Source organism: Magallana gigas, chromosome 3 (assembly GCF_963853765.1).
Source record: "Magallana gigas chromosome 3, xbMagGiga1.1, whole genome shotgun sequence".
NCBI lineage: Eukaryota > Metazoa > Mollusca > Bivalvia > Ostreida > Ostreidae > Magallana > Magallana gigas.
The window spans coordinates 18,056,428-18,084,126 of NC_088855.1; the positions used below are offsets into that span (position 1 = coordinate 18,056,428).

The 27,699-nt window shown below is 34.2% G+C and overlaps 1 protein-coding gene across 22 annotated transcripts in view; it reads left to right on the plus strand.

Annotated features, from left to right (window-relative positions):
* The window catches only part of LOC105327511 (RIMS-binding protein 2), a 66,080-nt gene that overhangs the window by 7,116 nt on the left and 31,265 nt on the right, over window positions 1-27,699 (plus strand). For 11 of the 22 annotated variants that reach the window (XM_066078740.1, XM_066078735.1, XM_066078725.1 and 8 more), the window contains exons 4-13: window positions 3,373-3,429; window positions 9,955-10,074; window positions 12,793-12,816; window positions 14,821-14,952; window positions 15,267-15,455; window positions 16,558-16,665; window positions 18,501-18,515; window positions 23,710-23,817; window positions 25,642-25,725; window positions 26,723-26,812. In XM_066078740.1, coding sequence (XP_065934812.1) covers window positions 3,373-3,429; window positions 9,955-10,074; window positions 12,793-12,816; window positions 14,821-14,952; window positions 15,267-15,455; window positions 16,558-16,665; window positions 18,501-18,515; window positions 23,710-23,817; window positions 25,642-25,725; window positions 26,723-26,812 — 927 coding nt within the window. Of the gene's footprint in view, window positions 1-2,241; window positions 2,266-3,372; window positions 3,430-5,300; window positions 5,895-8,951; window positions 8,971-9,720; window positions 9,745-9,954; window positions 10,075-12,792; window positions 12,817-14,820; window positions 14,953-15,266; window positions 15,456-16,557; window positions 16,666-18,500; window positions 18,516-23,709; window positions 23,818-25,641; window positions 25,726-26,722; window positions 26,813-27,699 lie in introns of those variants that run through there. The other 11 variants (XM_066078743.1, XM_066078741.1, XM_066078745.1 and 8 more) reach the window with 11 other exon arrangements.

The window sequence follows — 27,699 nt, forward strand, 5'->3', positions numbered from 1 at the left end:
GAAGTCAGCGTCACTCCACCTAGTATTAGAAAAAGTATAATAAACTTATAGAACAGATATATACCAAAATATCAATTATAAGGAATCATAATTCTTCCTCTCCAGCTCTTCTATAAAAGCATGTTTTATATTGACAATGTGTCTATTTTACAGGATTTTTTTATTTATCAAAAAGGGAAGTAGGTTATTTTTTTAATCAGTTTTGTAATTGGGGTATATATGTATGCTATAAAAAAGAAAGTGATACCTGTAGCTTATGATTTTATTTCATATATGGAATGTTGAGTACCTGCAATGTCAGTGTCATATTTTCTCAGCTGCAGGTGCAATGTATATGAAATTGTCATACATGCATGTTTGTATCATGTACCAACTCTGTCTCAGCAATAAATGACAAAGCTTGGTGGGTCAGATGCTGTGGATAAGATTATCAAATGCAAGTAATTAATATCTGTGACTCTGTGTAAATTGCGAGGGCAATCGTTGCGATTATGAAAATTTCGCTTCCATTTTTTCAGCCAGTTTTGAACTTTTTGAAATTATTACAAAAAATTGGTGGTAGTGATTTTATATTCTCGTGATTTAATTTAAAACAGCGAAATTAGGTTCACACGAAAAATATGGAATTTACAATATATAGAGGCTCTCTCAAACTGCTTCCAAATATTTTAAATTTGTTGTTGCAAAATGTGAAGCAGATAGCTAGCTTTTATCAGTTATGATAAATACAAATAACAAGTACTGGTATATATTTCAACAGGCAAGAGCCTTTTTTTGGAGTCTTAAAAAGTATAAACAGCATTTAAAATTGCTTGCAGAAAAACAACATCGGTTCAACATGCTCATCAATTATTCACAGAACCAGAGATAAGAGGAAAGTTCTGAGTAGAACCCATTTATCCGTAAGAACAATGCATGGAATTGAGATTTGGCAAATAGTTGAATACAATGCCTTTTCTGTATTGCAATATCTTGGTTCAGAAAAGTATTTAAAGCTTATCAAGTATTTTCATGGGTAAGGTGTGAAAAGAATTTCGTGTGTAGTAAATGGAAGTTTATCCATTACAAATGTCTATTGTTGTGACCTAATCTGGGATTGAAAATATGCAATTTATTAATGATAATATCAGAATTGGATTTGCTAATCTCTTTCTATTCTGTCTAATACAAATTGAATAACCCACTGGTAGTATGAATACAAAAACAATCACATGAAATTTAAATAGCTTGCAGTTGAAACTGCATAAATATATATGCATTGCACAATAATGATTTATGGACCAATTGCTGTTACAACGTACATTAAATACATAAGGCAAATGCAGTCATATTTTCATCATGTATTGGCATATTGATAGACAATGAGCACTTATATCATTGTGACTTAGTACATGTATTAGGACATGGACATTATTAGATAAAAAGAATTGATTGAATGGGCATGTTATATAACATCTTAGTTGATAACCCTGAGATGCCAAGAGCAGAGAGAGAGAGAGAGAGAGAGAGAGAGAGAGAGAGAGAGAGAGGAGGAGGGGGAGAGGAAGGAGACTTTTCCCTAGATCTAATAACTCAAATGAAAATGAAATATGTATCACAGCCTGGTCTATTTTGCACTTGTATTCTGAGAAAGCAAAATGGCTGCAGCTGTCAGTTTGCCATACTTGTTTATTCTGTATTTTTTTACTACGTTCTATAAAATTCCTATAGTTGGGGCATTAGACCTTTTTTCACATTCAGATTTTTAATTTCAAGCTTGAAATGGATTCAATGAATGTTTGATAGAAATGCTGAGAACATTGAGAAATAGCAGTAAAAAATAAGGAAATATAGACCAATTTTTATTTTTTCACCATACGCATATATTATAGCCAAAAAGAGTCAAGGATTTTGTTAAAAGTTTTATTGTATTTCAGTTACCTGCATTTAATATTTTTCTCTTCAACAATAAGCTATTACCAGTATTTTGACTTTTTTTCACTGACAATTTCAATGGCAAAAATGATGAATTATTTGTATTTTTGAATCATTGGTTCCACCAGCACAAGCTCTTTCTTAGGTCTGGGTAGTTTAATGCCTTTTTTAATGTGGTTAAGAAAAAGTATAACAAAAGCCATTTAATCTTTTTAAATGGATAAAAATAAATGGTATATGTATAAACAAAAAACCACAGACAATTAACGCCACAATGAGAGGTCCCGTAATTTCTTGCACAATGCGGGAATTCAATACCTCCAGAGAAAACACAATCCATTAATGGCAGACGTAAGTTAATAATTTGTTTAAAAATTTAATTAACTAACTTATGCCTGTTAAAAGAGGCCAGTAGCCAGTATTGATATTGTAAAGGTGTGAAATATTTTGTTTGATAGAAATTATGTCTTTTGGAAGTAAATTTAATTGTTAGATAGGGTAAAAAAAAAGAGGGGGGGGGGGGGGGGTGTGCTAGACAGGATTATATGTTGAAGAATTGACGGGGGGAGAGGTGAGGGGTTGATTGCTTGAAAGGGGCTTGGGACTTGCTTAATAGAAGCACTGAATATCAATGATAAAGAGACTCGTGTCTAGCCAGGTATTTAAGTGGCCTGGGCTTCCGCGGTGTTTATTGACTTTCAAATATTTTTATAATCAGATTACATGCTGTGTTAAATTATTGAAGAGTCAGGGAACTTGAGAAGGACTAAGAAGGGAGGAGAGATTACTGGGGCCGGGTTTAATAGATACAATCTATGGCTTCCGTGGTTTGATATAAACAGTGTGGTCTATGTTAAAGGCCTGAATGAGATTTTTGTATACAGCCAGTAAATGGTCCAGTTTTATCCTCTTCCATTGAAGGAAAATATCAACTTTTAAAGTGCTGAGTTTTGAAATTAAAAAAATCAAGCAATTACGATAATTGTACCAAAAAGGCATCAGACTGTATGAATGGAAAAGAAATGAAAAAAATAGATTATATGTGATTCATTTATGTGTATTGACTTTTGATTTTGAGACTCTCCCTATGTTCTATCTGAATGTATTCAATGAATACACTGTGCATTTGCTGGTAATCGTTTAAAAATAAAAATTCACCCCAGCTGAATTTATGAAATTATTTAGCATTCAAGTAGCTAATGTTTCTGATGTGTGTTCATCAGTGTAAGACCTTTTATCCAAGTAGTTTTTGTTACTTAAATGATATTTTTACAAATCCAAAAAATCAAGGATTATATTGATTTGATTTGTAAACATCTGAGATTTGACACAGTACTTTCATATAATTATCATATCTGCATAAGTTGTTTTGTATAAATGCATTCATTTGTAAAATGTATATTTTGTTGAAGATCAATTTTTTTATATATAAATATTTGTCACAATTCTTTTATTCAGAAGCATAAGAATACAGTTACATTTCAAAAACCCAAAAAGACTTTGCTGCCAGTCAAGGTAAGGGAGACAACTTGTCTGAGATGTTGTGTGACTGCATGGGGATGGCAAGAGTTATTCCTCTTTACCTGCCAAGGAGTGTGAATTGTATTTCCCCTCGCTTTCCATGTTGCTTTCTCGATAAATCATCACCACACCCTTTCAAACAAACTTCCTATAAAAAATTCAAATTAATTTGCAAATTTCTAATCAACCGACAATTCAACTAATTGTTCACATGTAAAGAACATAGGCGTCGGAAGCAAATTGAAAGTGGGGGGCTAGACTAATCCTCAGGAATATTGAGAAAAAAGTAATTCCCAAAATCATGGAAATCCTAATCCGTGGGGGGGGGGGGGGGGGGTATACCTATACTTCCAAAAAAAAATTACTTACCCAAGTTTTCTTTTTTCCAAAAATCATGAAATTCCTAATCCGTTGGGGGGGGGGGGGGGGGGGGGGGCTAGGCTAGTATGCTTCTGAATCTAACTTCTCAATCTTTCAAGGTAAATTTACGAACAATAATCTTTCCTGCAAGAAAAAGTGGGGGGGGGGGGGGGGGGGGGGGGGTTGAACCCTCTATCATGCTATGTTTCTAATGGATAGGTATAACTTTGCAAAAAAAGTGGGGGGGCTAAGCCCCCCCTAGCCCCCCCGGTTCCGACGCCTATGAAGAAAAAACTAGATATATTTTACTAGCTTGCATTCTTGTATATACACAATAGAAATCTCATGAATTGATATAAAAAGACACAATAAAGGTAAAGTCCAATATTTCCCTACACCATTACAATGAACTATAAACACAGTATTAATGAATTAACATGTTTACCTGTGAAAGAAGGTGTTTTTTGATACATGTACTAATATGCCCTAAAACCTGGCTTAATTAATGGTGCTTTGGGTTTTGATGTTTTCTTGATGGAGTTATCTCTCTTTGCTAAGGTGTTTTGAGGCAAGGAAGGTAATTAATCTCCAGGTACTGAATGCACTTGACTTATAAGTTTGTGAAAGTACTCTGAAGCCACAATATCACTGAATTTGGTGTTGGCAAAATAAGGACTTCTGGCATTTATTACCTTTAATTAAGTTGCAATCACTTATAGCCTACAGAATTAAACTGATGATTTACAGGTTACATGTAAAAGTAGAAAGGACCCAATAAAACTACTGAGACTTCTACTATCTTTGAACTCCAGGTATATGTATATAACCAACTAAGACAGGTGACTAAACCCGAGCTAGCCTCTGGTTGTGTGTTAAGTCATGTTTGTTGACTTTTTGCTGAATGCGTGGACACTTCATCAGGCGCACACTATGTATCTACTGTGACTTCAAACATCGCCCCAGGCCTGCTTTATAAAGTCTGGTCAGCTTAGGTTTCCCAAGTTTTTATGGCTTTATAAGCTGGTCAGTAAACTAAAATCATTGATTTTTATCACTGCTGATTGTTCGATTGTTACCAGGCCCCACAAAGTGGACCATTTGGTGATTGCCCAGTATTTGTTTAGGTCATTTATCGTTCCTATAGGCTGAGCAATTTGTCAAGTTTTGTGTGTTTCTAAAATGGCAGATAAAGTGATAGGACAATCATTATCATAAAGCCAATTGCTTGTACATGTCATCAGTCTTGATTTAAGGACAAACACCCTCTTCCAATCTAACCCCCCCCCCCCCCCAACTCATAACTCATCCCCCCCAAATATTTCTGCTACCACAGTAAGGGAGATAACATACACAAGAGTTATCTAACACAGCTTCTCTATCATCTAATGTTGTGAATTGAATGAAAAGTTCGCTGTCAAGTAGATAATGGCATCCAATTCAAAGCCCCTGAGGTGACAGTGTATGTTACACAATTGAATTAGCTTAATCAGGAAGTTTTCATTGTGATCCGTGTGCATGCTACCTTTTTCTCCTCCCTGTATCGAAGACCCGCATTCCATTGCTATGGTCTGTCACTGCATGTCCGGGATATACCTTTTTATTGTACCTGTGGCTAAAAATAAACCAGGTGTTTTTCACGGATCGTTGATTTAAATCTTGGCCGCTTTAAGAGACGTGTGTTCTCCAATGTTAGCATATGTGTACATACTGACAAAAACTTTGATTCGCTGTGAATATGAGGATTAATTCATTATTATTCCTTATTGTGTGTTTTTAATGAGTAGGGGGATTAATTGGACCCAAAGTTTTAATACATACCTATACCGTTAGATGAAGTTTTTTGGAATACACAACCCAAATTTAATGCCAAGCCTAGAGGGATCTGCATGCACAGTGGATTTATCAGGGGTTTGAAGTTGGGAGTTGTGTGTCGTTTATCAAACCAAGAGCCTGCTCTAATTAATTAATGCTCTGTGGATGGTAAGCCATCAGGTCTGTGAGGGACCATGGAGTGCATGTTGGAACGTCGTCCGACCCGGGCTTATGTGGAGGAAGAGAGGGAGGAGAGGGTGTACCACCCACCCCCCTCAGTCCTTCAGGTACGTCACCCCTCCCTCCATCCTCACCTGCTCCAATTATTGTCAATTTCCACTTATCGTTTTGCATGTTTTTCTAGCTGTTCAAAAAATATGTTGTACCAAATTGCTTTTTGGACTCTATGGATTTGCATGACCTATACAATGTCATTTTGAAGTTCATTCAATGTTTATAGGATATATACGTTCTGGTGTTCATGTAGATTCGTGTCATTGATATTAATGAAATACAATATGCTGCATTTAATTTGATGCCAGGTTTGTCTCCACATTGAGATAAGAGGTATCCATTGTGGATATAGGTTCTTCCACATATTGCTTAGTAATTCAGGTATACAGTCATTCAAGAAAACAGTTATTCAGATACTAGAATGACATTCATTAATTGGTTATTTTGGTTAGCATTTACTTTATAGGTATACAGTTTCAGGTACCCAAAAAAATCATTTCAGGTATTCAGATATACACAGGAATATTTTCAGGAATATATACATCACCTGGCCTCTAGATCTTCACCTGTTGTCTCTATGTAATCTATTGATTTTTCCCCCCCTGTGTAATGGAATTTGAAATCTCTTTTTCAAGATGCCAGGTTTATAAGGTTGACAAGATTAAATATTTCACCGTATATGTAGGGCATCAGATCAAATTGAGATAAGTAGGAAACCTTTTATAGACGTATTAAGTTTTCTCTCGCTGACTGTACGGAAATCTTGATCCCTTTTTTTTCTGTGGAGATTTTTTACGAGACAGCCATCACTCAAGATTTGCCCAATTCTTTTCAATTTGTCAGGGTAATATTTCACTTGTAAATGTAGAGGGTGATATTGAATTTTCACATTCAAATATTACATCTGTATAATTCATCTGGGCAAAAATGTCTGTATACTTTGACTATTGAAGAAATATTTGCGCAAGTAATTAAATGCTCAACACCTTACAACCAAAATAATCAATAAACACGGAAAATTTATTAACAGTGAAATTTTTTGCAATTGAGCAAATTGGCACCTTTTGTGATTCGGAAAGAGAAATCTAAACTGTTAAATGCTCAATTTGGTGTTTGCCAATTTTAGGTCAGAATTTTCTCTGTTGTATTTTCAACATATTAACATGGAGGCTGCCTAGATAATATCAAATCTTTATTAACCTAAATCTGTTCAAAAAACTTAACACATACTGTATAGATATTCATGTTCACCATGATTTGCTTGGCCAGTTATACAAGGTTTGATAACATTGGGATTGAGAATACTAAATCAATCACAACACACTATAGGATCTCGAATTTAGTCTATTTGACATTCCTGGCATTATCATACAAATGATAAACTTTGGGCCGTAACGGTACATTCAGGTCCTAGGCTTGGGCCTTTGTTGACTTCCTGAAGATAATTTGTTTGTTGACTCGTTTTCATAATGCCTGCTCAACAAAGCAAGAAATCTTTTGTCATTCTAGTTAATAAACGAGGGCTTAAAAAAATAATGCTTCATGAATTTATACAGCCTGAGCTCCATTAAGTTAACTTTAAGTTTCTCATTTGAATTTTTTTGCTTTCAAACAGTAGAGATGTTTCATACAGTTGACATGTTTCAAACACTTGACAATCAGTAGAATGAATATTTTAAATTTGCAAATGATCAAATCACAAATGGATTTGTAAATTCAATAATAACATTTGCATAACCCTAGTTTTCAAATAAAACTTTGTACTTAAATTTATTAGTGTATAATTTTGATCAGAGATGTTAAAATATCCAAGCTCAGAAGGAGAGTTCCTTTTAAGTGGATTCTGTTTAAATGTTATTTTAGAATTCATCACTCAAACAATATTGTAAATAAAGGACAATTTTAAACATGGAATATTGGCCACCATTCAAAATAAAATCCATGTGACACTTTTTTATATCCAGTTTGATCAAATCGGATCTAAAAGATCCATAGATATCGACAAAACCTGTCGTTAACAAAGATCTTGTACGTGATCAAATCTCAGAACAAGAACCTCACCCAACCTCGATTCTGTTTGACTGTTCATCATTATAAATCTAAGTGTAATGGTGCCATACTGTTATAATAGTTTCTGCACATATAAATATATGTTGACTCTCATTTTATATTTGGTTTACCTTGATAAGAAATGTGTATACTTGTATAAACATTTTGAAAAATTAAGTGTAATGTAAGTGCAAGTTTACAGAATAAAACATTTATAGGAGACATATTTCTGTCTAGAGGTTATGATCATATTAAAGATCAGATCTGACAGTCTATAAGGTAATTAAGGATTTTATTCTACACATCCACTATAGAACTACTGAAAAACACGTATACATGAGCACTAAGACTTTCTTTCATGTTTCAACTTATTGACCTGCAGGTTTTTGACTTGTTTTTCATCCACAGGATCCACATCCACTACACTTAGGGATGGAGCAGTCAGATTTGAATCCCTACTTTTTAGTTGACAATATCTTGGCCCCTGAACCCTGTGATGAAATGTATAAAGGATATCATTTGGTTATGTGTCATCAGTCGCAAAAATTGATTTTATACAATCAGAAACCTGCATGCCTTCAATCTAACACCTGTGCAGTTTGATCATCTCTATTTTCATCCAACAGCAATTTGAATCCCAGTTAATATTTTGACACTGTCCAATCCTACATTGTCTTGATTTTGTCTCGAAACTCCTTTGTAAAGACATATAACTAAGGTTTTCACTGTAATGAAGTTCAAATTCACGTATCAGATTCCACAGCTGTGTTTTCCCTTGACCCTTGACCTGACATGGTCATCTTCCGCAGTGTGTGCCCTTCACAAAAGGACAACTGTTGATTCTCAACGCTTCTTACAACCTGTCAACCTGAAGATAGAAATTTTGAAATGATGGGAAAATCCATAAAATGGAATACAAGTATATTATGATAAATGTTCCTCTCTATTGATTGAATGAAATCACCTAAGCAGATGGTGGGCCTCACTCATTGGTCTTACCTTCAGTGAAATATGGCTTATCTGTGCACAAACTGTACCGGATGTTAGGGGTTGAGCTCGCATATATTTCTGATATAGATGGTATGTATCTTGATTATGTCGGATACAGGTAAACAAAGGGGGTACTTGTATTCGGGGGATATCACTTCGCATGGGACAGCGTGTGCACCTGCGAATTAATCTTAAATTTTGCTTAAGTTTGTTGTTGTGATTTATTGAAAGGAGACTGCTGCTTTACATTGCGAAGTTCACTAAAACTTGAGGATTAGTAAGAGAAATATGTAAGTTTACTTTTATATGTATAAGGATTGGGAAAAATGAAGAGAAAGAAAGACATTTATTCATATTGTGTTTGCTACAGTAAAAAAGAAGTTATTGTACCAGACGTAAATGAGATTCATTGTGCAGAATAATCGTTGTATTTGGACATAGATCAATATTCTATCAATATCAATGGTCTATTGACAAAGGCTATACCTGAATGGAAACTACAGATTGTGAAGAAATTTTATAGAGCCAGTGTTATGTGTACAATTCATATACACGTACATTATTAGTCAACCTGACCCGATTTTACATTGTTAATGATACGAGACTGGCTCGAATATTTTCCTGTTGATTTCTTTTTTTTTTTGTGATTCTGATTTATATTTATTTTCTTTTAAAGTCTATATACCTTTAACTATTGGAAACCGTTCACGGTTAGGTTGTTTGATTCATTTCTCAAGTATATATGTACCCCAAATATCTTAAAACATATAACGGAGGTGTTGTGTTCAAATTCTCACGATTGATTAGTTTAAAGGAGTAAAGTCGCTATTGAGAGGTTTGACTCGTACATGAATGATGGACCTGGTAAGTTAATGCAATAATGGCAGTCTAGAGAGTTCACTTTAATTTTTTTAATTTTTAAACGAGAGAGACCACCGAAATGTTTAACCATGGTGGGTATATCCATGTACCAGTACATTTATATGATGAGGTTTTCTTATTATATTAATCAGATGGTGGCCAAGTTTATAACTTTGCTCAGATTTATTGAACTGTTGATGTTTTTGTTTGTAGAATCGAAGGTCCTCCGAAGAAAAGGACCGACACCTGCAGAAAAGAATTGCAGAATTACAGGCCCAGACCCAGCGACTGGAGCGAAAGATCGGCCTCCTGAAAACTGAAAATGACTCGCTGGTAAGTTTGACATCATTAGTTTGACATCATAACTGTGGATCATTTTAATGTAACGGTACATTTTGCCAAGCACAAGTTATTGTAGCATGATATTTAAGTTGCATACTAAAGCAATGTAGTAGTTGGAGCTATTTGGACCATAGCTCAGCGGTAGAGCTCCTGACTAGAATTGCAGGGGACCCTGGTTTGATTCCCGGTCCAGCCATATAGCCTTTCTACTAGCTATAACATCAGCATTGTGGGCTTTCTTTTAATTTAAAAATCTATAAAGTAAAATATGTAAACAACTTGATTATCAAAGAATTGGTTGTGTAAAGGTTGCTAGAAAGTATTCCCTAAGCAAATAATTCATAAGGAAATATATACAGTACCCCTCCTTTAAATTTTCTACGTTTCAAAATTTCATTGGATTTTTATTTGCATATATACACTGTTCTGGTCTTGGATGCACTGTGTACTAGCTAATCCCCTGCAGTATTAAATGACCAAGTGTTAGCAACCCTTTGCTGAATGTTTAACCCTCCATTGTTGACATTGATATGCAGATATAAACCCTAGGCTCTACTCCTAATCTAAAACACTTAACAGTGTATTAGGTATTAGACCAGAAGTTTGAACTTAATGTGGTCATTATAAGATTTCGGTCTAGATCTGCCAATATTGCTCAAAAATAGATGGCAGCCATATTTGAGACAAAGTAATTTTAGGCTTAATATGCAGAACATGTAGCCTTTGTTTTAGCTAAACTTTAAATATGTAGATAAATATTTAATTAACTTAGAGAATTCTATTTACAAGTGACTTATCAAAACTTTTTGACCTGCAGTGTATAAACAAAATGAGCAAATCTTATGAGATGCACTGCCTGCAGATTAATTAAATCACCATTCTTAGATCAATTTTCATCTCCTTTAAAGATGCATAAAATATCATATGCAATTATTAATTGAAAGCAAGACATCCGCAACAATTTATGACCGACTCTTAATGTATATATTTGAATACTCCTAGCTATTGTTATGCAAAAGCTAAATTGCAAAGCAATGTGGATCGAAAATGGATTACAGCGGTAGCTGATTCATCTCCTAGAAATTATATTGCAAGTGTGTATAAAAGAATAAAAATGACTTGATTCCTTAAGTCATAGTGCAGGCAGTTATAATTAAGTGTAAGAGAATGGTGCAAATGCTAGTGATACAAAATCATAACATAAAAAGTTGAATTCTGCCCATGCATGGACCTAAATATGTGGCAATTAACGATTTGATTTGTAATGCTTATAAAGCTCTTATGCAATCAGAGATACGTAGCATTGACTAACATATGCTTCAATATTTATGTAATGATTTAATGGAAGTCAAATTTGAACTATTTGGTTTTCAAAATTACTTTTGTGGTAGAAACTAAGGGGTACATATAAATCAATGTGTAGGAGCTTATATTTGATTTAAATTGTGTTACATTTCAGTTAACATTAAGCAAATGGATTTCTTCACAGTTTGACGATTTGGTTTTGCATTCTACAAACTATTTGCTAAGTATGTCAATCAAGAGCGGGGAAAGGGCAGGTAATTGGCCAAATTTCAGTTTAATTATTGGGGGGTATTGCCGTGAATAAATGATTGTAAATACTGCTAGTACATGTTTATAAATATTTACGTGCATGAATATATCATGGACTTAATGGATTTGGTAGATCTTGGGGGGGGGGGGGAATATATTAATATGTATAAATTCTAATCACAATAGTTATTAAACTCTAGCTTAAAAAGAAATGTGCAAGTCTTAATAAATTAATGCATTCATTAATAGCTCATTTAAAAGACAATGGGGAGAAAACAAGATTGAGATAAAGAGATACGATATGTGATATAGCAAAACTTTGTTTATTTTTAGGTTATACTTCATTTTGTTTTTCTGTTCTTATGATGTGCCCATTAAAACTGGATTTGCCATGTTTTTTTTTATCAAAGGGAAACAACTCAAAATGCCTTTATACACCATGCATGATACAATGTAATCAAAATCCTTTTTTTCACTTTGCCTGAAAATGTTTGGGTTTGATTAATACTTATATTGATTATGGTAACAGTGGTTAATGCCTTCGGCAATTTTCTTTGATGTGTTTCCTCCAATACCATCGTGTCTCATTATCACTGGCGGACCAGGGTCGTAAGTCCCCTATGTTATTGCTAATCAGGAGACAATTAAGGTAAAAAACGTTTTATGATCAGGCTGATGTCTTTTGATGTGGCTTCATCTCTCTCTACTTTATTCTCTCTCTCTCTCTCTCTCCCTCTCTCTCCCCCCCTCTCTCTCTCTCCCCTATCAGTTGATCTTGTCATCATGCACACCTACCTGCCTGTATTACCTACATACCCATATGTACATACACAGTACCCAGTGAAGCAGGATTTTTGTGGCATCCTCCCAACACACATGTTACAATAGAACTGACGCATGGAATACAACACCTTCTATTGTTGTCCTTAAAACAGACATATTGACCCTGCATGACCAAAAAACAAAAAACCAAAAAAGTGTCGATGGTAAATGTACAAAAAAAAACTTTGTGACATGAATCACACGACACACACAGAATGTCGCATGGCTGGGGGCCATTATTTTGTTGTTCAAGCCATCAGTACCTGGCTTAAACAAACTACATGTATACATTCCTATCACTGACCAGTCTTTTGTTGTCATCTGACTTTCCAGAGGCATGAAATTTTGAACGAAAAGGTAAAAAAATATTTTTACATTTTATCGGCATCTTAATTAATACTCATTGTTTACTAACATTGACGATGATAGTCGGAGCTTGTATGAACAGAAACTTGGTGGAGGTTGTCAGGAAGAACATGATTTGTGTTTTGTTTATTTAATTATCCACGTTTTCATGACAGGTTTATCAGCTGTTTATTGAGGAAAAGGGTTAAGGAAATATGTCTACATGATGATAATGTACACACAGTTGATCGTAAGAGATACATTTTACTGGACAAATTTATCATATGACATGGCTCTTTGTCATGTGGAAATTATGTCATTCATGAAGTGAAGGAGTGATCTATTGTTCATTAATTTAATTGAATAAAATAATTGTTTTGATTTTGCTGAAGAATGTCTCAATTGCAGTTTGATATCGATGGATAATCATTTGAAATATCTTTTAGAAAAATCATCTCTTTAAAATCCTTTTTGTAAGGACTGAAAAATAAAGTGGTTAGTTCACTCCTATGGCTCCTTTTCTTTGTTCAAAGGTTTCAATATTGTTACCCACCTTGTGCACTCTGTAGTGTTAGCATGATTCTAATTAAAAAATGGACATTTGAAGCATGCGATCGCAAGGACTTAATATGTCTGTCGGAGGAAACTAAGTATTGGTTTTGCGGATTAAGCCCGGAAAATTTGGTAGTGGTCATAAATATGATTAACAAAAATATTTGCATGTATTAATTGGAAAAGCTGATAGCTATTAGGACCGATAGATATATGAACCTGTACTGTGTATAGTCAAGGTTTGAGGCAACATGTATAGCCGTATTTACTGGAATAACAAAAGTTATATTTGCGGATGTATGGAACACCTAGGTGTATATTTACGTACATATCAATGCATGCTCTAATACATGTGTATATATAAACCTGATACCGCATTGTCATATGGGTTGTGAAATTTATCCATGATTAAGACACATGTCATTGAGTGCAATTTCCTTTATATATGACTTGTGGATGTTAGTACACATATAAAGGAAATGTTCATACTTTTTGATATGTGAAAGTTAAATAAAGAATATAAAACCCCAAGATAACAGGTTTTTGCAGATATACATGTGTAATTTAATCAATTTATACATGTTCTTATATATAAATGGGCCTCAAAACTAATATAATATTTATGCCTGCCATTATGGGAGTTTATCATTTTAACCTATAGTAGCTTTAATTTCAATTTTAAAAACTTGGATTTAATTGTAATGAAGCTAATTGAAAGATTCTTAGTATATTATTGTTATGTATCTGGATCACTTAATGTTAGGTTAATTGAACGTAAATTCATATTAAAAGAGCACTGCATGGGGACAAACCCATTTTGAACTTAATTTCATTGTATGTACATGTAACATTGTGTTACATTTAAATTTATAGGTAAGAACGGGGCTTGGCCCCTGTGTATTACAATTGTGCAAAAAAAAAATTTAAAAAAGGTATGATTTGCTCTGAAAAGCATTTTATAATTTAAAAATGCAAATCTTTATCATATTTTGCTGTAATTTTTTTGGTTTAAAGATATGCAGTAAAAATAAAACCATGTTTCTGTTAAAAAATAAAAAATGCAGTGTAAAAGCACTTCATGATTATTTTGAATAAGTTCTGTAGATGAAAGAAAAATGATTTGGTTGGTCTGTCATGCAAGGTTTTGTATTGATATTGATGCACATTTATTGTTGCGTTTTGTACAAATCGGAAACCCATTTATTACTTTAGCTCTACGTGCTATATTCAATCTACAGTCCCTGTACCAACAGTAATCCCTTAAAATGTGAATATCTATGGAATTACATCAGACACAATCAAAATCCTTTACATTAATACAACATTGCCATTTTTAGGGTGCCAGAAAATGGTGTGAATTTATAGTGAGTAGACAAAATGATCGGATCTGCCCGAGAGTTTCGACAAATGTTTTGTCATTAAAAAAGTGATGTCATCATCATGATGGATGCTCTTTTTTTTCAGAAACGACAGAAGGATGATCAGAAACCTTTGGAAGAGAAAATCAAAACACTGAAGAAACGCAATGCTGAGCTGGCAGCCATTGCTAGACGTCTGGAAGAGAAGGCCAAGCATCTGCAACAGGAAAATATGAAGGTAGCCATATTGCTCCTTGTTTGGGAGAGGAATGCAATGCAAATTGAAACCAACTGGCAAATACTGTTGTCATTGGAGCAAGCCTATCATTTACAATTTTTTTAGTATCACCTTTAGCAAAACAATTAAATGAAAGCAAATTTGTAGTTATCATTAGTTACTGGTACAATATTTGCCCATTAGACTGCCATTTACCCATTTATATATCTGCTATTGATTTCCACGATTTTTTTTTCAATACCTTTTACTTCTGATGAACTATAGATATGCTGACATATAGCTAAATCTATTTTACTTTTGCCTGTTTTTACCAGAAAGTGAAGGAAGAGATGAGCCCGCCCGAGTCAGATCACATGAAGAAGCTGTTTGCCCGGCAGAGGGCGAAAGATTTAGCGGACCACGCCAAAGCCATGCTGGCCAAAGACCGTGAAATCGAGGAACTACGCAAGAAGTGTCAGGAGCTGGCAGATACTCTCAGCAATGCAGACTTCCTTGGTCCAGAGGTACACAGGGGGATTTGTAAGATGGGATTTATTGTAACTTAATTGGGGCCCTTGAAGGTATACATGAATAGTATATTACAATAGAAGAAAGATCAAAATTGCTAGCAGCATAAGAAAAGAAAAACATAATGATAAAAGAGGATTCAAGCAGATCATGGGATGAACTATAACACATAATTATGTAAGTAACTTTCATACAGAAAAGTACAGTAAAGCCAAAATAAAATCTTTGTTTGTTTGGAATTGCCTTAGCTAATTAAAAAAAAAAAATTTATGTAGAGTTTTTTTTTTTTTTTTTTTTTTTTTTACCAATTTTTAGTTAGTTAAACTTGAAGTTTGAAAAATAAAAAAAAACTTCTTTCTCTCCTGGGTCTTGAAACCTCCGGGCTGCAAGTCCAAACAAACATTTTTTAAAGGATGGCTTAATGTTAAAAAACAATATTGATGAATATATCATGTGAAAACTGCACCTTGTTTACCATTTAAGTACATGTATTAATTTACTGCAATTCAGAGGAAGAATTGTTCAGCTTCTTTATATAGCCAATGTTATGATAGATTGATGAGACTGATAGTAATTAAAGGCAGGGAAAATAGCAAGTGATAAGAAATATATCAAACGTTGTTATTGACAATTTGATTATTGAACAGCAAATGCCAACTTGTTTGTTTGAGTGATGGTCTCGTGTAATCATTTGTTGATAGCGGGGTGTATTTTCATGTCTATATATTAACACTTGCTTGTCTAATGATTAGGAGCTTGAGATATGCTTTCTTCACCTGAAGAGTTACATAATCAAATCACATCGATTCGTCTATCGCAGTCTGAAGTCCGTTGCTCAGTCAAATATTTTTTTATTTTTTTTTAAACAAAACGCCAATAGTTTTTCAGAGGATGAAATTATTATCTACGTGTGTGAATGTTAACTTGATACTGAAAGGAAATATTTGTATCTAAGTAATAAGTTACAATGGACTGTCATTAGCAGATACCTGGCCTGGAAAGGGTCAAAATGCTGTCAGCGACTAACAAGTGTGAACAAATTAGCTGGACCCATTTGACTGTCGTTTTATGTCATTTGATTGTGATTTCTGTCACCAGAATGTGCAGATGTACGAAGAGAAAGAGGAACTAGTCACCATTATCAAACAGGCGGCCAAAGAGAGGCTACAGATGGAGAAGCAGCTCGCCAAAATACGGCCAAATCCGGTAAGTTGCCGTCTGGGGGGGAAATTTATGGTGTAAAGATTCCGCTTGGCCAAATTTCTCATTAATGGCAGTGTGAAAAAACGAACAAGTGGGAATAGAATCATAGAGTTGATAGATTTTGTAACTTGTTTGAGCCTAACCTCAGGGGAGTTCAAGCATTAAAGCTATCATTCCCCTGTTGAGGGTTTGCTGTTAAGACCTTGTGTGGTAACTAGATAAAAAATCCATTGGTTTTCAGGAAAAAATTATCAGTGTTTAGAATTTTATTTACGATCAAATTACTCTTGTCTGAATTGTTGATTTCTGTGTGTCAATAATCATTTGCTTTCAAATGACCTGAGAGAATTATCTTTTAATAGAATATTTCAATACCTAGAGTTATGATGTTCATTATATTATATGCTGCAATCGTGTTACATTTGGGGTCGTATTGATTTATGGGAAGCCCCTATCTGCCAAAAAGGCTATAAAGAAAACACAAGTAAATTTTGATACGTTTACAGCATATCACCTGATCAAGGAAAACTATCTAAAAACTATCTAAAAATAAGATACTTATATTCCAAATTAATGTTATCTAAATTCATCAAAGTAGATTTTGGTGAATACCATACCCCCCTCCACTTCCATCCATCACAATGTGAAAAAAGGGGAAAAGATGTTAACAAGAATGTTAGAACTATACACTAGAAGAAATGGAGCCATGGTTTTTCTGATTTGTGCAAGTTCGAGTTTTAGAGTCTTAATTAATATGTAGATCCTATTTCCTCATTCATTTTCCGTCTGATGGCAAGGATTAGGCAAGATTTAGTTTCTGACTCAGAACCTTGAATTGTATGTAATGAATACAAATGACAGAGAGAGAAAATTGCATGCTGTTTAGCTGAAATCCAAAATGATGGACTGGAAAATCAAGGATTCTGTTCGGCTCTTTCCATTTTTCCGGCTCTAATAATTGTGACTGCATCCATTACACAAAGCAAATCTATCATCATTAGTAGTCTTCACTAGATTTTTCTTCAAATAAATACGTAAAGTCTTGATGTGTTTAGATCAGAAGCAGCTATCATTTTGGCAAAACCTGATGTGGCTTTGTTTGTAAGGTTACGAAATCAATAACAAGGATTCAAAGAAGATTTCAGAAAGATTTCTATTTTTTTATGTTCAGTTTTGAAAAAGTCATAAAATGATCAAACACATTATAGAAGGAAAGAGTTGATCATAGATCATCTGTTTGATTTGGAATGGAGTAATTTCTACATGTTAATGATTATGTACAACAGTAGGCAGATTACTTTGGTCATTAACTTGACTAGTTAGGGCTTAACAGTACTCCTATTCCAATAAAGGAAGAGACTCTAGTTTAAGACCGTAGGTTTTATTACAGATTGCAAGGTACATATTTCAGCACAAAACTTTTAGCTCAAGGATTCGTAGAAAATTTATTTAGTGTAAAATAATTAATCAATTTAGATTCAAAAATTGATCAAAGAAGGTTAACCAATGGTTGCAGAGATGACTTGGACTTGAATTATGAAAGATAAAGTTTATAATAATTGTAAATTTTTGTAAAGAAAAGTAGAGAAATGAAGATAAATGTCCTGTGCAAATGAATATCAGCACCATGGACCGAAAATTCATATGAAGTTTAATTAGAAAAAACAACTAGAAGGATGCTAGTACTAAGGTTAGCAATACACAGAGAGGTGGCTGGGGAAGAGATGAACAAGTCTTGTTGCAAAATATATTTCACTGCTAAGGAAATTAACTGAGTTGAAAATGTGCACGACAATTTCGCTTGTGGATATTTATGTAGATGTGTTATATATTTCCAGAGTCGTTTCTCTTCGGTAAGTACAGAACCTCGACCCTCTGAGGCCATCACGGGCCACACTCGCCTTGTGCTGTCTGCGTGGTTGTATGTTGTGCTCACAGTTTGCCTTCATTTGTTTTATCTGTGCAGGTGAAAGGGATTTAATTGCCTTGCATATAACTCTCTCTCTCTTCTTATTTTCTTATAGGACCCCATGTTTTGAATCATTATGTTCACTTGATTAAGATTATAAATCCTGAAGATATCTCATGAAATATTAACCAAAGTTCTAAAGAGTAATTTAAAGATTGATCTTGTTATTTTATCTCTCCTCTATCCTTCCACCAATTTTTATTTTTGGTAATACATATTCTGTAGGTTTTACAAAAATTTAAATTTGATTTACTTGATGATTTTTTTAAACAAAAAATAAGTCTCGAAACTGCCCCATGTGAATGAAATTCACTTATCATTAATTTCAGTTGAATCACAATTTATACAGCTAGTTTCTTTTCTTAAGATCTTCTTTGATGGTTCGAAGATGGATGTTTTTAACTTTTAGCACAAAAATGAACAGCTAATCTTGTATTTATTTGCATTTTAGATTATTTCAGTTTATATTTAATTTCAAATCAGTCTCCCTTCTTTTTTTTGACATTTCTCTATCTGTATAATGTAGTGTTTGCTACATACCCCTGCCTTGAAAATTTGTGTTACATACCGTGTTAGTCTTTTTTTATTTGACTTGCGAATACAATGTATTTCTCATTCAGCAGCTCTATATAAAATCTGTGAACCTGTTGACCTATCATTCGAATCAAGGTCAACTCATTTTGCACAGTATCACTTTCAAGTCTTAAATATCAATGGATAATCGGAACACCTATTTGGTATACCTACTTGCTAACTTACCGGTAATTACTTAGTCCTCTTGGTGCTGGTTTAAGCACTCAAGGCCATCACCACAGACATTCAATGCCAATTTGTTGTGTTCTTCTCTAAACCTATTCCCTTGTCCAGTTGTTTTCCTGTTTTGGTATATATATATGTACATTTGTACAATAGTTGAACTCAATAGCACTGCTATGCCAAGTTTGCATGCTTTTGTGCTAAATAGTCAAGCTCTCTCACTGCAAACTTGCATATTTTTAAGGGGGGGAGGTTGCAGGGAAACATTTGTACTTCCACGTTATGTTTTTCATAATCCCAACGAATCTTTCCAGAAGCTGTAATCTCATTGGAAAACATACTGCACTCGTATTAGAGTGTGATTGTAGTCTGTCGTTAATTTGTAGGTTCTTTTGATTCCAATTAAGTACCGTAATGTCCACACTAACCCCGTCACAATCAGTGATGTAATACAACAGATGTATTGATTAGCTATGGACTTTAGTACAATGAAGATTTCTATTGTGACAATGTCAGTTCATTATTCTCCACTAGAATTTCATTTCCTGAAGATGAATTAAACCAAAAAAAACCCCCTATTTTGATGCATTGATACGATGCTTTTATGGAACGTTGCTAAATTATGAATTATGACCAATTTGTCATTTAAACAGAACATTATAGTTATATTTCATTTGCACAAAGCCTTGGGAGATAGCACAGAGAAAATCATCTCATTCTGGGAGGTATTAATGATTATTGAATTGCCTCCGATATAATGAAGCCCTTAGACTTGCTGGTCATTATTGGTTTAATTTCCAATACTAAGCGAGCATGGATTTATGAAGTCTATGAGACTCGAGATCTCTTTGTGACGAAAGTGTGGAATGTCCATCTCCTATATTGTGTAAACCCTGCAGCCCTACCTAGAAGAAGAGGTGTTCAGCATTACTCAAATCGTGACGAAAAAGGAGAAGATCCTAGCCATTTGAGGATTTCATAAATAGGTGGCAAACGCTTGTGATTTGTTCTGCTGAAATTTGAGCACGCCGAGTCTTTTTTGGTTTTTTTATGAGAGAAAATATTGATCATTGGGTCAGGTTTTTTATTCCATTTTTGTGTTCGTGTGTGCATGCATGCTGTTCACTAAACAGATACTGGGAGTTTAACATAAGGCAGTGGTTTGTTATTGAACATTTATCACCGAAAGCCAAAGTCGTCGAGTACAAGTGAAGGAACTCAATACGGCTTATTACTATACCTCACTCAGTGTTAATTTTTTCTGGTGGTTCCCAAATGCGGACGTGATTTGGCTCGAGTGTGAACTGTTCTTCTGTTAATGTTGGATTTTATTCAGAACCAGGCTTACAGTGAACAGGGGTAGGTGAATGTATAAATTCCTCAGTCACTAATGATGAGAAAATACAACTCTTAATTTCATTGCATATTTGGGTTTGAAATAATATGAGTTCTTAAGAAAAGTGAACGATGTGCAAATAAGTCTGTTTGTATGGGTGCCTTTATCTGTGATTTTTTGTGAGGTTTGATTTTGAGTCTATAGATTTTGTGCAGTAGGTAGTCATAGATTTATGGCCTGGGGTAAGATAAAGGAGCTAGCTTTTTTGTAGTACATGTAATAATAAAAATCCAAACTTTTACTCTTGACTTTTCGATAATAAAAGAAATCGGAGATATTTGATTCATAAATAATTGATTTTAAAGTTTGAGAAATGAATTTGACAAAATAATTGAATAATCAAAATGCATTTTTGGCAGTTGTACAATTTATTTATGAAAGTATTTCTATCTAAAGATATAAAAGTATTTTTGTCTAGAACTTCAGGAACTGCAATATATTTCTTTTTGTCTGCAATATATGCCTTTTTGTCCATTTGTTCTTTTGCTCTTGAATAAAAATTCCCCATTCTTGACCTGACCTTCAATGACAAAATGTCAAGGTCAGGTCAAGGTAATAACTAAGCAAGTTCAAGGTTGAATAAAGTGAACTAAATGCTTTATACTATCAGGGTTATAATGTAGGCCCTTAAAATGACAATCTAAACATGTTGTAGGTGTCAATCTTTCAGTGAAATACTAGCTTATATGATCTTACTCTCACATACTTCTTTAATCTTGCCATTTTGATAAATTGAAAGGCTAAAAAAGTTGAAACTAATGTTTTGGTAAATTGTACTTGTTATGCCGTATTACAGTCTATCTGCTCTAGAGAATCTCAGAGATCTGATTTCCTTCAAAATCAGCCATGATAAATTATTTCTACAAAGATTCTTGCCACTGAAAACCATTGTGATAATTGAAGTCTTTTACAAGGAAAATTGCCCCATTCCTTCTACAGAAAATTCATGCCAGGAAAGATTTCAATTAAGATCTTGCATGTCTTCATTAGATTGGTGCACAGTATGTAATATGAGCTAGAGAATGAGAAGTGGTGACCATTTCTCCAAGGCTGAGACAATATAAGTGTAGGAGTAATGAGTATAGATGGAGACTGGCAAAGTGTCAGAGTTCAGGAGAGGTGATAACTCTATTGATCACGGTGCCCTCTGGTTCAGCATACCCAGGCACTGTCCCCGAAGTCCAGATTATCTCCCGAAGCTCAGAGATCCTCCGTGTATCGCAGTCCTAATCAATGGTGCTGAAGTCTTCCTTGTGGTCGTGCATTATCACTCAGAGACTTGGCCACAGAAGAGAGTGTCCTTGATTTACAAGTGGTAATCACTATTCAATTTTCTGTCTGGAATTATGGGTTTGATATTTGTCAATACTGCAGGAGAGCGATTTCATTGTTTGTCGTGAAATGGGAAATAGGTAAGCTAGCTGGAACTGAATTTTTAAAGCTTTTAAAGCATAACCAATGGTAGATTTAAATTGCAGTCACTTTGACAAAAGGTTCCATCCCTGTTTGCATTTCCACTTTGATGTCAGGTGTTGGCTTTAGAAAAAACCCATATCAATGACATAATGGTTTGTCATATGAAACATCGAGTCTTTCGGAAAGGGATATTTCCCTTTAGAGAAGAGAAGCCATAAAAATTTTAGGTTATGCCCATGCAGCTCATACTAAAACCACAATTTTCCATAGAAGACCAATAATTTGCTGAAATTATCGAGATTGTGAGTGGCTTCAAATGTTCTGCAGATTGTTTAGGAATATGGACCGCATTGAAGGAAAAAAGTAATTGCCTGTTAATGAGCAAATTGCATGTCTGCATTGGACATAAGCACTTTTCATGAGGTGTAGAAAAGCACTAGCTTGCCGATTACTAAATAGTGGTGCTGGAGACAGTTGTAAACGCGATAGAGACCCAGATCAATACGTCTGCTTGTTTACCTATTTTTTAATTGATCAGGGCCAGTCACTCTTGTTTCCACTCTTATATCTGGTGACCATAATACACACACTGCTTTTGTCTGTTGCAATTGTGCTAGATTTTGGCTTCTGCAACACTTTGCTAGTGTCAGTTGCTTAAAGGTAAGAACTCGGAACTTGATTTTTAATGGAAGATTTTTTCATAGAAAAAGTGCAAAAGAAGTGAGATATACTAAGAAATTAGATAAAGTAGATCAGTATTTATGTACTAATGAGTTTTGTTTGCAGGGTTAAAACATGGAGAATATCAATACTTCTAGCTGTTTCAATTGTTTACTTCACACCCCATAGAAATGAGTTTTCAGGGAGTGTCTATATATGGCTGTTTGCTTATAGTGTTTCGATATTTAATGTTCAGCAAACAAGATATTAACCTATTGAATAGGAAATCCCTATAATTTAAGCTGGGATTGATTGACATTAGAATATTTCTTAGGGTGCTGCAGAAGAAATCAATAGTTGTTGAAGCCCCCTCTTGAATTTGACACTTTTCAGGTTTGAGGTTTAAAGGCATCAGTGGTCTGACATTTATTGCAACAAATATAACTTACCTCTATAGAAGCAATCCAAATCTCATACATTTTTTATGACAATTTTCCCCATAGGAAGGTAATAATGAATATTTTGGCTGATAGAGAAAGAGGGTGAACCCCCAAAATTGAAGAAAAAGCCAAATTGAGGGCTATGCATGTATATTGATGGATCAATGCATGAATACCAAGGACACTTTTAGAATTCATCCTTATTAAAGGGATGCTTGATAGAGACTTGATTATGACAGCTGCTATTTCATGTCAATTTCTTTCTTTGTTGCATGGTGCTTTCCAGTCAATGTCTGCAAAATCAGGAGCTACTATTCGCTAATATTGCATTAAAGAGTCTTCATTGTTATAGGAATTGATTTTGCTCTAAGCAGTTACATCTTATACCCTTTCTTTACTCTGTCTTGTAGGCTGTGCAGGCAGATTTGAAGAAGTTGAAGGAATTAGAGACAACCAATGAAACACTTCAGAAGGAACTCAGCAAATTAGAGAAAGCCAGAGAAGACACAGAGAAACTCGTAAGTAAATTTGATTTCAGGGGGTTGACCTTAAGTTCTGTGATATGTAGCAGAAGAGAAGCTAGATTGAAATGTCTGAGTATATAAAGATGAATGACAACATTGTAACAATGTAGCAATTTTACTATTCTGGAGGGATGTTTTTAAGAGTTAATAGGCATTAAATGATGCAAATAGCAAGAGCTGCTTGCATCTAATGAACTTATGTAGTCCCAGAACAATTCTGAAAGGTATCAATTTATATATAAATTCTTTATAAGAAAAATATTGATTGCTTTAAAATGTTTTTTTGTTCACTTGTTTTCATGCAATAAAAAGTATTAAAAAGTATTTTTTATCAAAAGCATGTTTATTGATAAACATGTTAGGTGTGTTTCAATGTACTTTCAGTACTTTGATTTTTTATGTACAGGATGGGTTAATTTTTTTTCATGATACCCAAAACAGGACTTTTTATGCTTGCTAATTATCATTGAACAGAATTGGTTTTTATACATTCCTAGCAGTAACTACCCTGACCAAACTATGGTAAAGTTTTTAAATTTTTATCTATGATGTGCAGTGCATGATTTAAGTGAATGGGTTAGGTAGTACAGTGTCTTATAACCTAGTTCGTTGTTAATGACTAAGATTTGTGATAAACAAAGCTCGAATTGGTCAGGGCATCCTCATACATGTATGCATCTTCTCAGACAACGAAGCAATTACTCATTTGACTGACCTAGCTACCATGGGGGTCCCATCCCATGTCAGATGCATCCAAAAGAAGGTGTTGAAGTAATTTGTGTGTATATGTTGTACTCATGAATTTTAAATGCGAGAGAAGCGGTCTCATTAACAGATCTCGTCTATAAACATGAAGAAAGGATATAACTAAACAGAGGAATAAATGGCTTTCTAGATTTGTTCCACATTTCCATTATCAAGATTTAGTTGTCTATGCTGAGAATTACGTTTACCAAGCAAATTATTGTGCTAGTGAGTTTATATTGTTGTCTAAAATTGTGTAGATTTATCGATGGATGCAGCTCAGCCATAGGCCTTGCAGGAGTCATAAAGGGTCTTCGTTTTTTTTCCCTGTGTTGTCAGAGGTCTAGATCTGTTAAAGAGTTTCTCATTGGAATTAGATTTTTTATGTGGTTGTCAATAAGTCATATTTTATAATAAGTTCTCTCCGACTGAGTGCTGAAGGGATTATAAGTGGCATGAATCAAGAAGTCCATTTCATGTAGGGAGTAACAGGAACGAATTGCCCCTCATGGCTATTCTCTGTTACGTGAAATGGAAATAATTTTCAGTTAGATTCTTTTAATTAAGAAGCTTTATCAGGTCTTTTTTGGCTATAAAAATGAGGACCAGTGTTTCTCCCGGGTAGTATATGAAAGTCTTGTCAGTCCAGGAAGGACGATCAAACAAATTCATTTGTAGTTTATGGTTAATATTGATTCAGAGACTTTGAACTCAGGTTGGAGGTGAAAAAGATGATAGCATCTTTTTTATGAAGTTGTTGATGATTTACAAGAAATATGTGTACTTATTTTATGAACTTGAAAGTTTGGTTAGATAAGTGAAAAGTTGACAATGTATGTAAGGTTTATATCTTTATTTAGCTTGAGCCTTTAAATTGACAAGATCTTGCCTAAATTTTAAGCATAAATGAAATTGCTTGTAATCTCAGACCATCAGAAACTCTGAATGTTTATAAGATATGTATTAAAACATGACAACAAAAAATACCAGTAGTTTATAAGGTTATGTAGAAAATTCTGAATGAATCAAGTTTGATACCTTTACTAGTTTCAAATTTTTGTGTTTTTTTTTCAGGAAATCGAACTTACACAGAAGAAGATCGAATGTGAAACATTAGCAGAAGAAATCAAAAAGGAAAAACAGAGGAATAAAGAACTTGTAAGTGCCGAGAAATCATGGAATGTTTAATGATGGTTAAACACCAACAAATTATCAGTTTTCCATATTGAAATATTTTAGTCACAGTATTGCACCTTTTTACTGATCATAATGTGAAAATAGAATTTTACGAGAGTTATGAACAATGATTTTGCATGTACGGTAAATTAAGCACTACTGTATACAGGGAAATATTCGCCCCGTTTTATTTTTGCCCCTTTTGCCCTTGTTGTCTGAGTGGGTGAATTTAAGACTGGGCAAATTCCAATTGTCTCAAATTATCTCTCTTTAAACACAACTGTGTCTGGGCAAATTTAAGACATGGCGAAACTGTTTGCAAGCGAAGAAGGGTGAAAATTACACGGGGCAAAAATAGATCATTATGTCCCTTTACTTGTAGTTCTTTACTTATTTACTGGTAATTAACAAGTTTGAAGACTGATGCTAGATATAATGGTGTGAGATGTGCTATGAAAATGAATTCAGTTTAGAGACATTAATGAGTTTAAAGACATTAACAATACTAGCTTATTTTTTCCTGTTAATGGACTTTGGTTATAATTATTTTATTAAAGGGGGGGGGGGGAGGGATTGGTAAGGTGTATTTTTAGAATCATGTATGGTAATGTCTTATTTAATATATCTACCCATCAGTCCTTACCACTCTATGACCATAACAAGACACTGGTCCATAAGATTTTAATGGTAAAAATAGTAGTGGGTTTTAAGGACTAATGTGTCATGACCTTGATCTGAGGTCATTTGACTAGGGTCAAGGTCATATATTGCATTTAATCAAAATAGGCAATTTTGGGGTTCTTGGGTTAATCATTCCAGGATTTAAGATTTTACATGCTGATGCAGGTTATGTTTTCTTTTTCTGCAATAGTGCAAAACCTTTTATACCCTCGCGAACCACCTACGAATGCATATTATTGAATAAAATTGCACAAGAGTGGGTCAGATATCTAGAACAATATTGTTATTTTTTTCTCAGGAGAGTGATTTACAGGAGAGTGCGGCCGAGAACACTCGACTGACGGTCCAAGTTTCCGATCTCCAACACCGCCTGCAGGATCTAGAACAGGTCAGTGTTTTTTTTAGGAGCTAGAAGCAGATCTATGCAGTGTAATTTAAAATATTAAAAACTGGATATCAGCTGTGTAATTAGATTGCATGTTGTATTAGGTCATCATAAGTGCCCACACAAACTCTAACAAAAAAGATGAACTTTTCGTCAGAATGAGAGAGTGGTGCAATGAAATATAGGAAGGGGATCATGCCTAAGTGAACAAAAAATGTTGTGTGAAGGGGATGAATTAGAAATTTAAAAAAAAGAAGATAAAATGACGCCAAAATATGTGGGTCGTTTTTGAAGTTGAAATATTGGGAAGGTGAGGTATCGATGCATTAGCCGTTGATTTACATCTAAAAAGCAAAGAAGGATAACTCTAAAATACGTACGTCAGTGCCAGTGGTTAGTCTAATGATGAGGTTTAGGGAGTGCATTGATTGGCTGGCTATTGATTAGGACAGATATGCTTCCTGTCAAATCCTGTGAGAATCCTCCGCAAGCAGCGTAACGAAATGTCAGCGCGATTGAAATGTTTATCGTGCCCACTTCAGAAATGAAAGTGACAATTTGTATCACAAAAAATTGTGTTAACATTTTCAAAAAGTTTTCAGTGTTATTTTATGTTTTATACAAGTATTTTACATCTAAATATAGCTAACTTTGACAGCAATTGCCATTCCTTTTTGTGAAAATAGTTACCCATCAACAAAATATGGTTTGGAAATCTAGAAATAGATGAAAAATATGATGAAGTTAAGATAACTGAAAAAATGTGGGGCTGAAAGAATCGTGTATAATAATAATCTTTTTCGGGCCAAAGTTATTGGAATATTGTTTGATTCCTTCGAATTTTAATAAATTTTGCTGAGTTTGCAAGAAAAAATAATTAAACTTTCCAT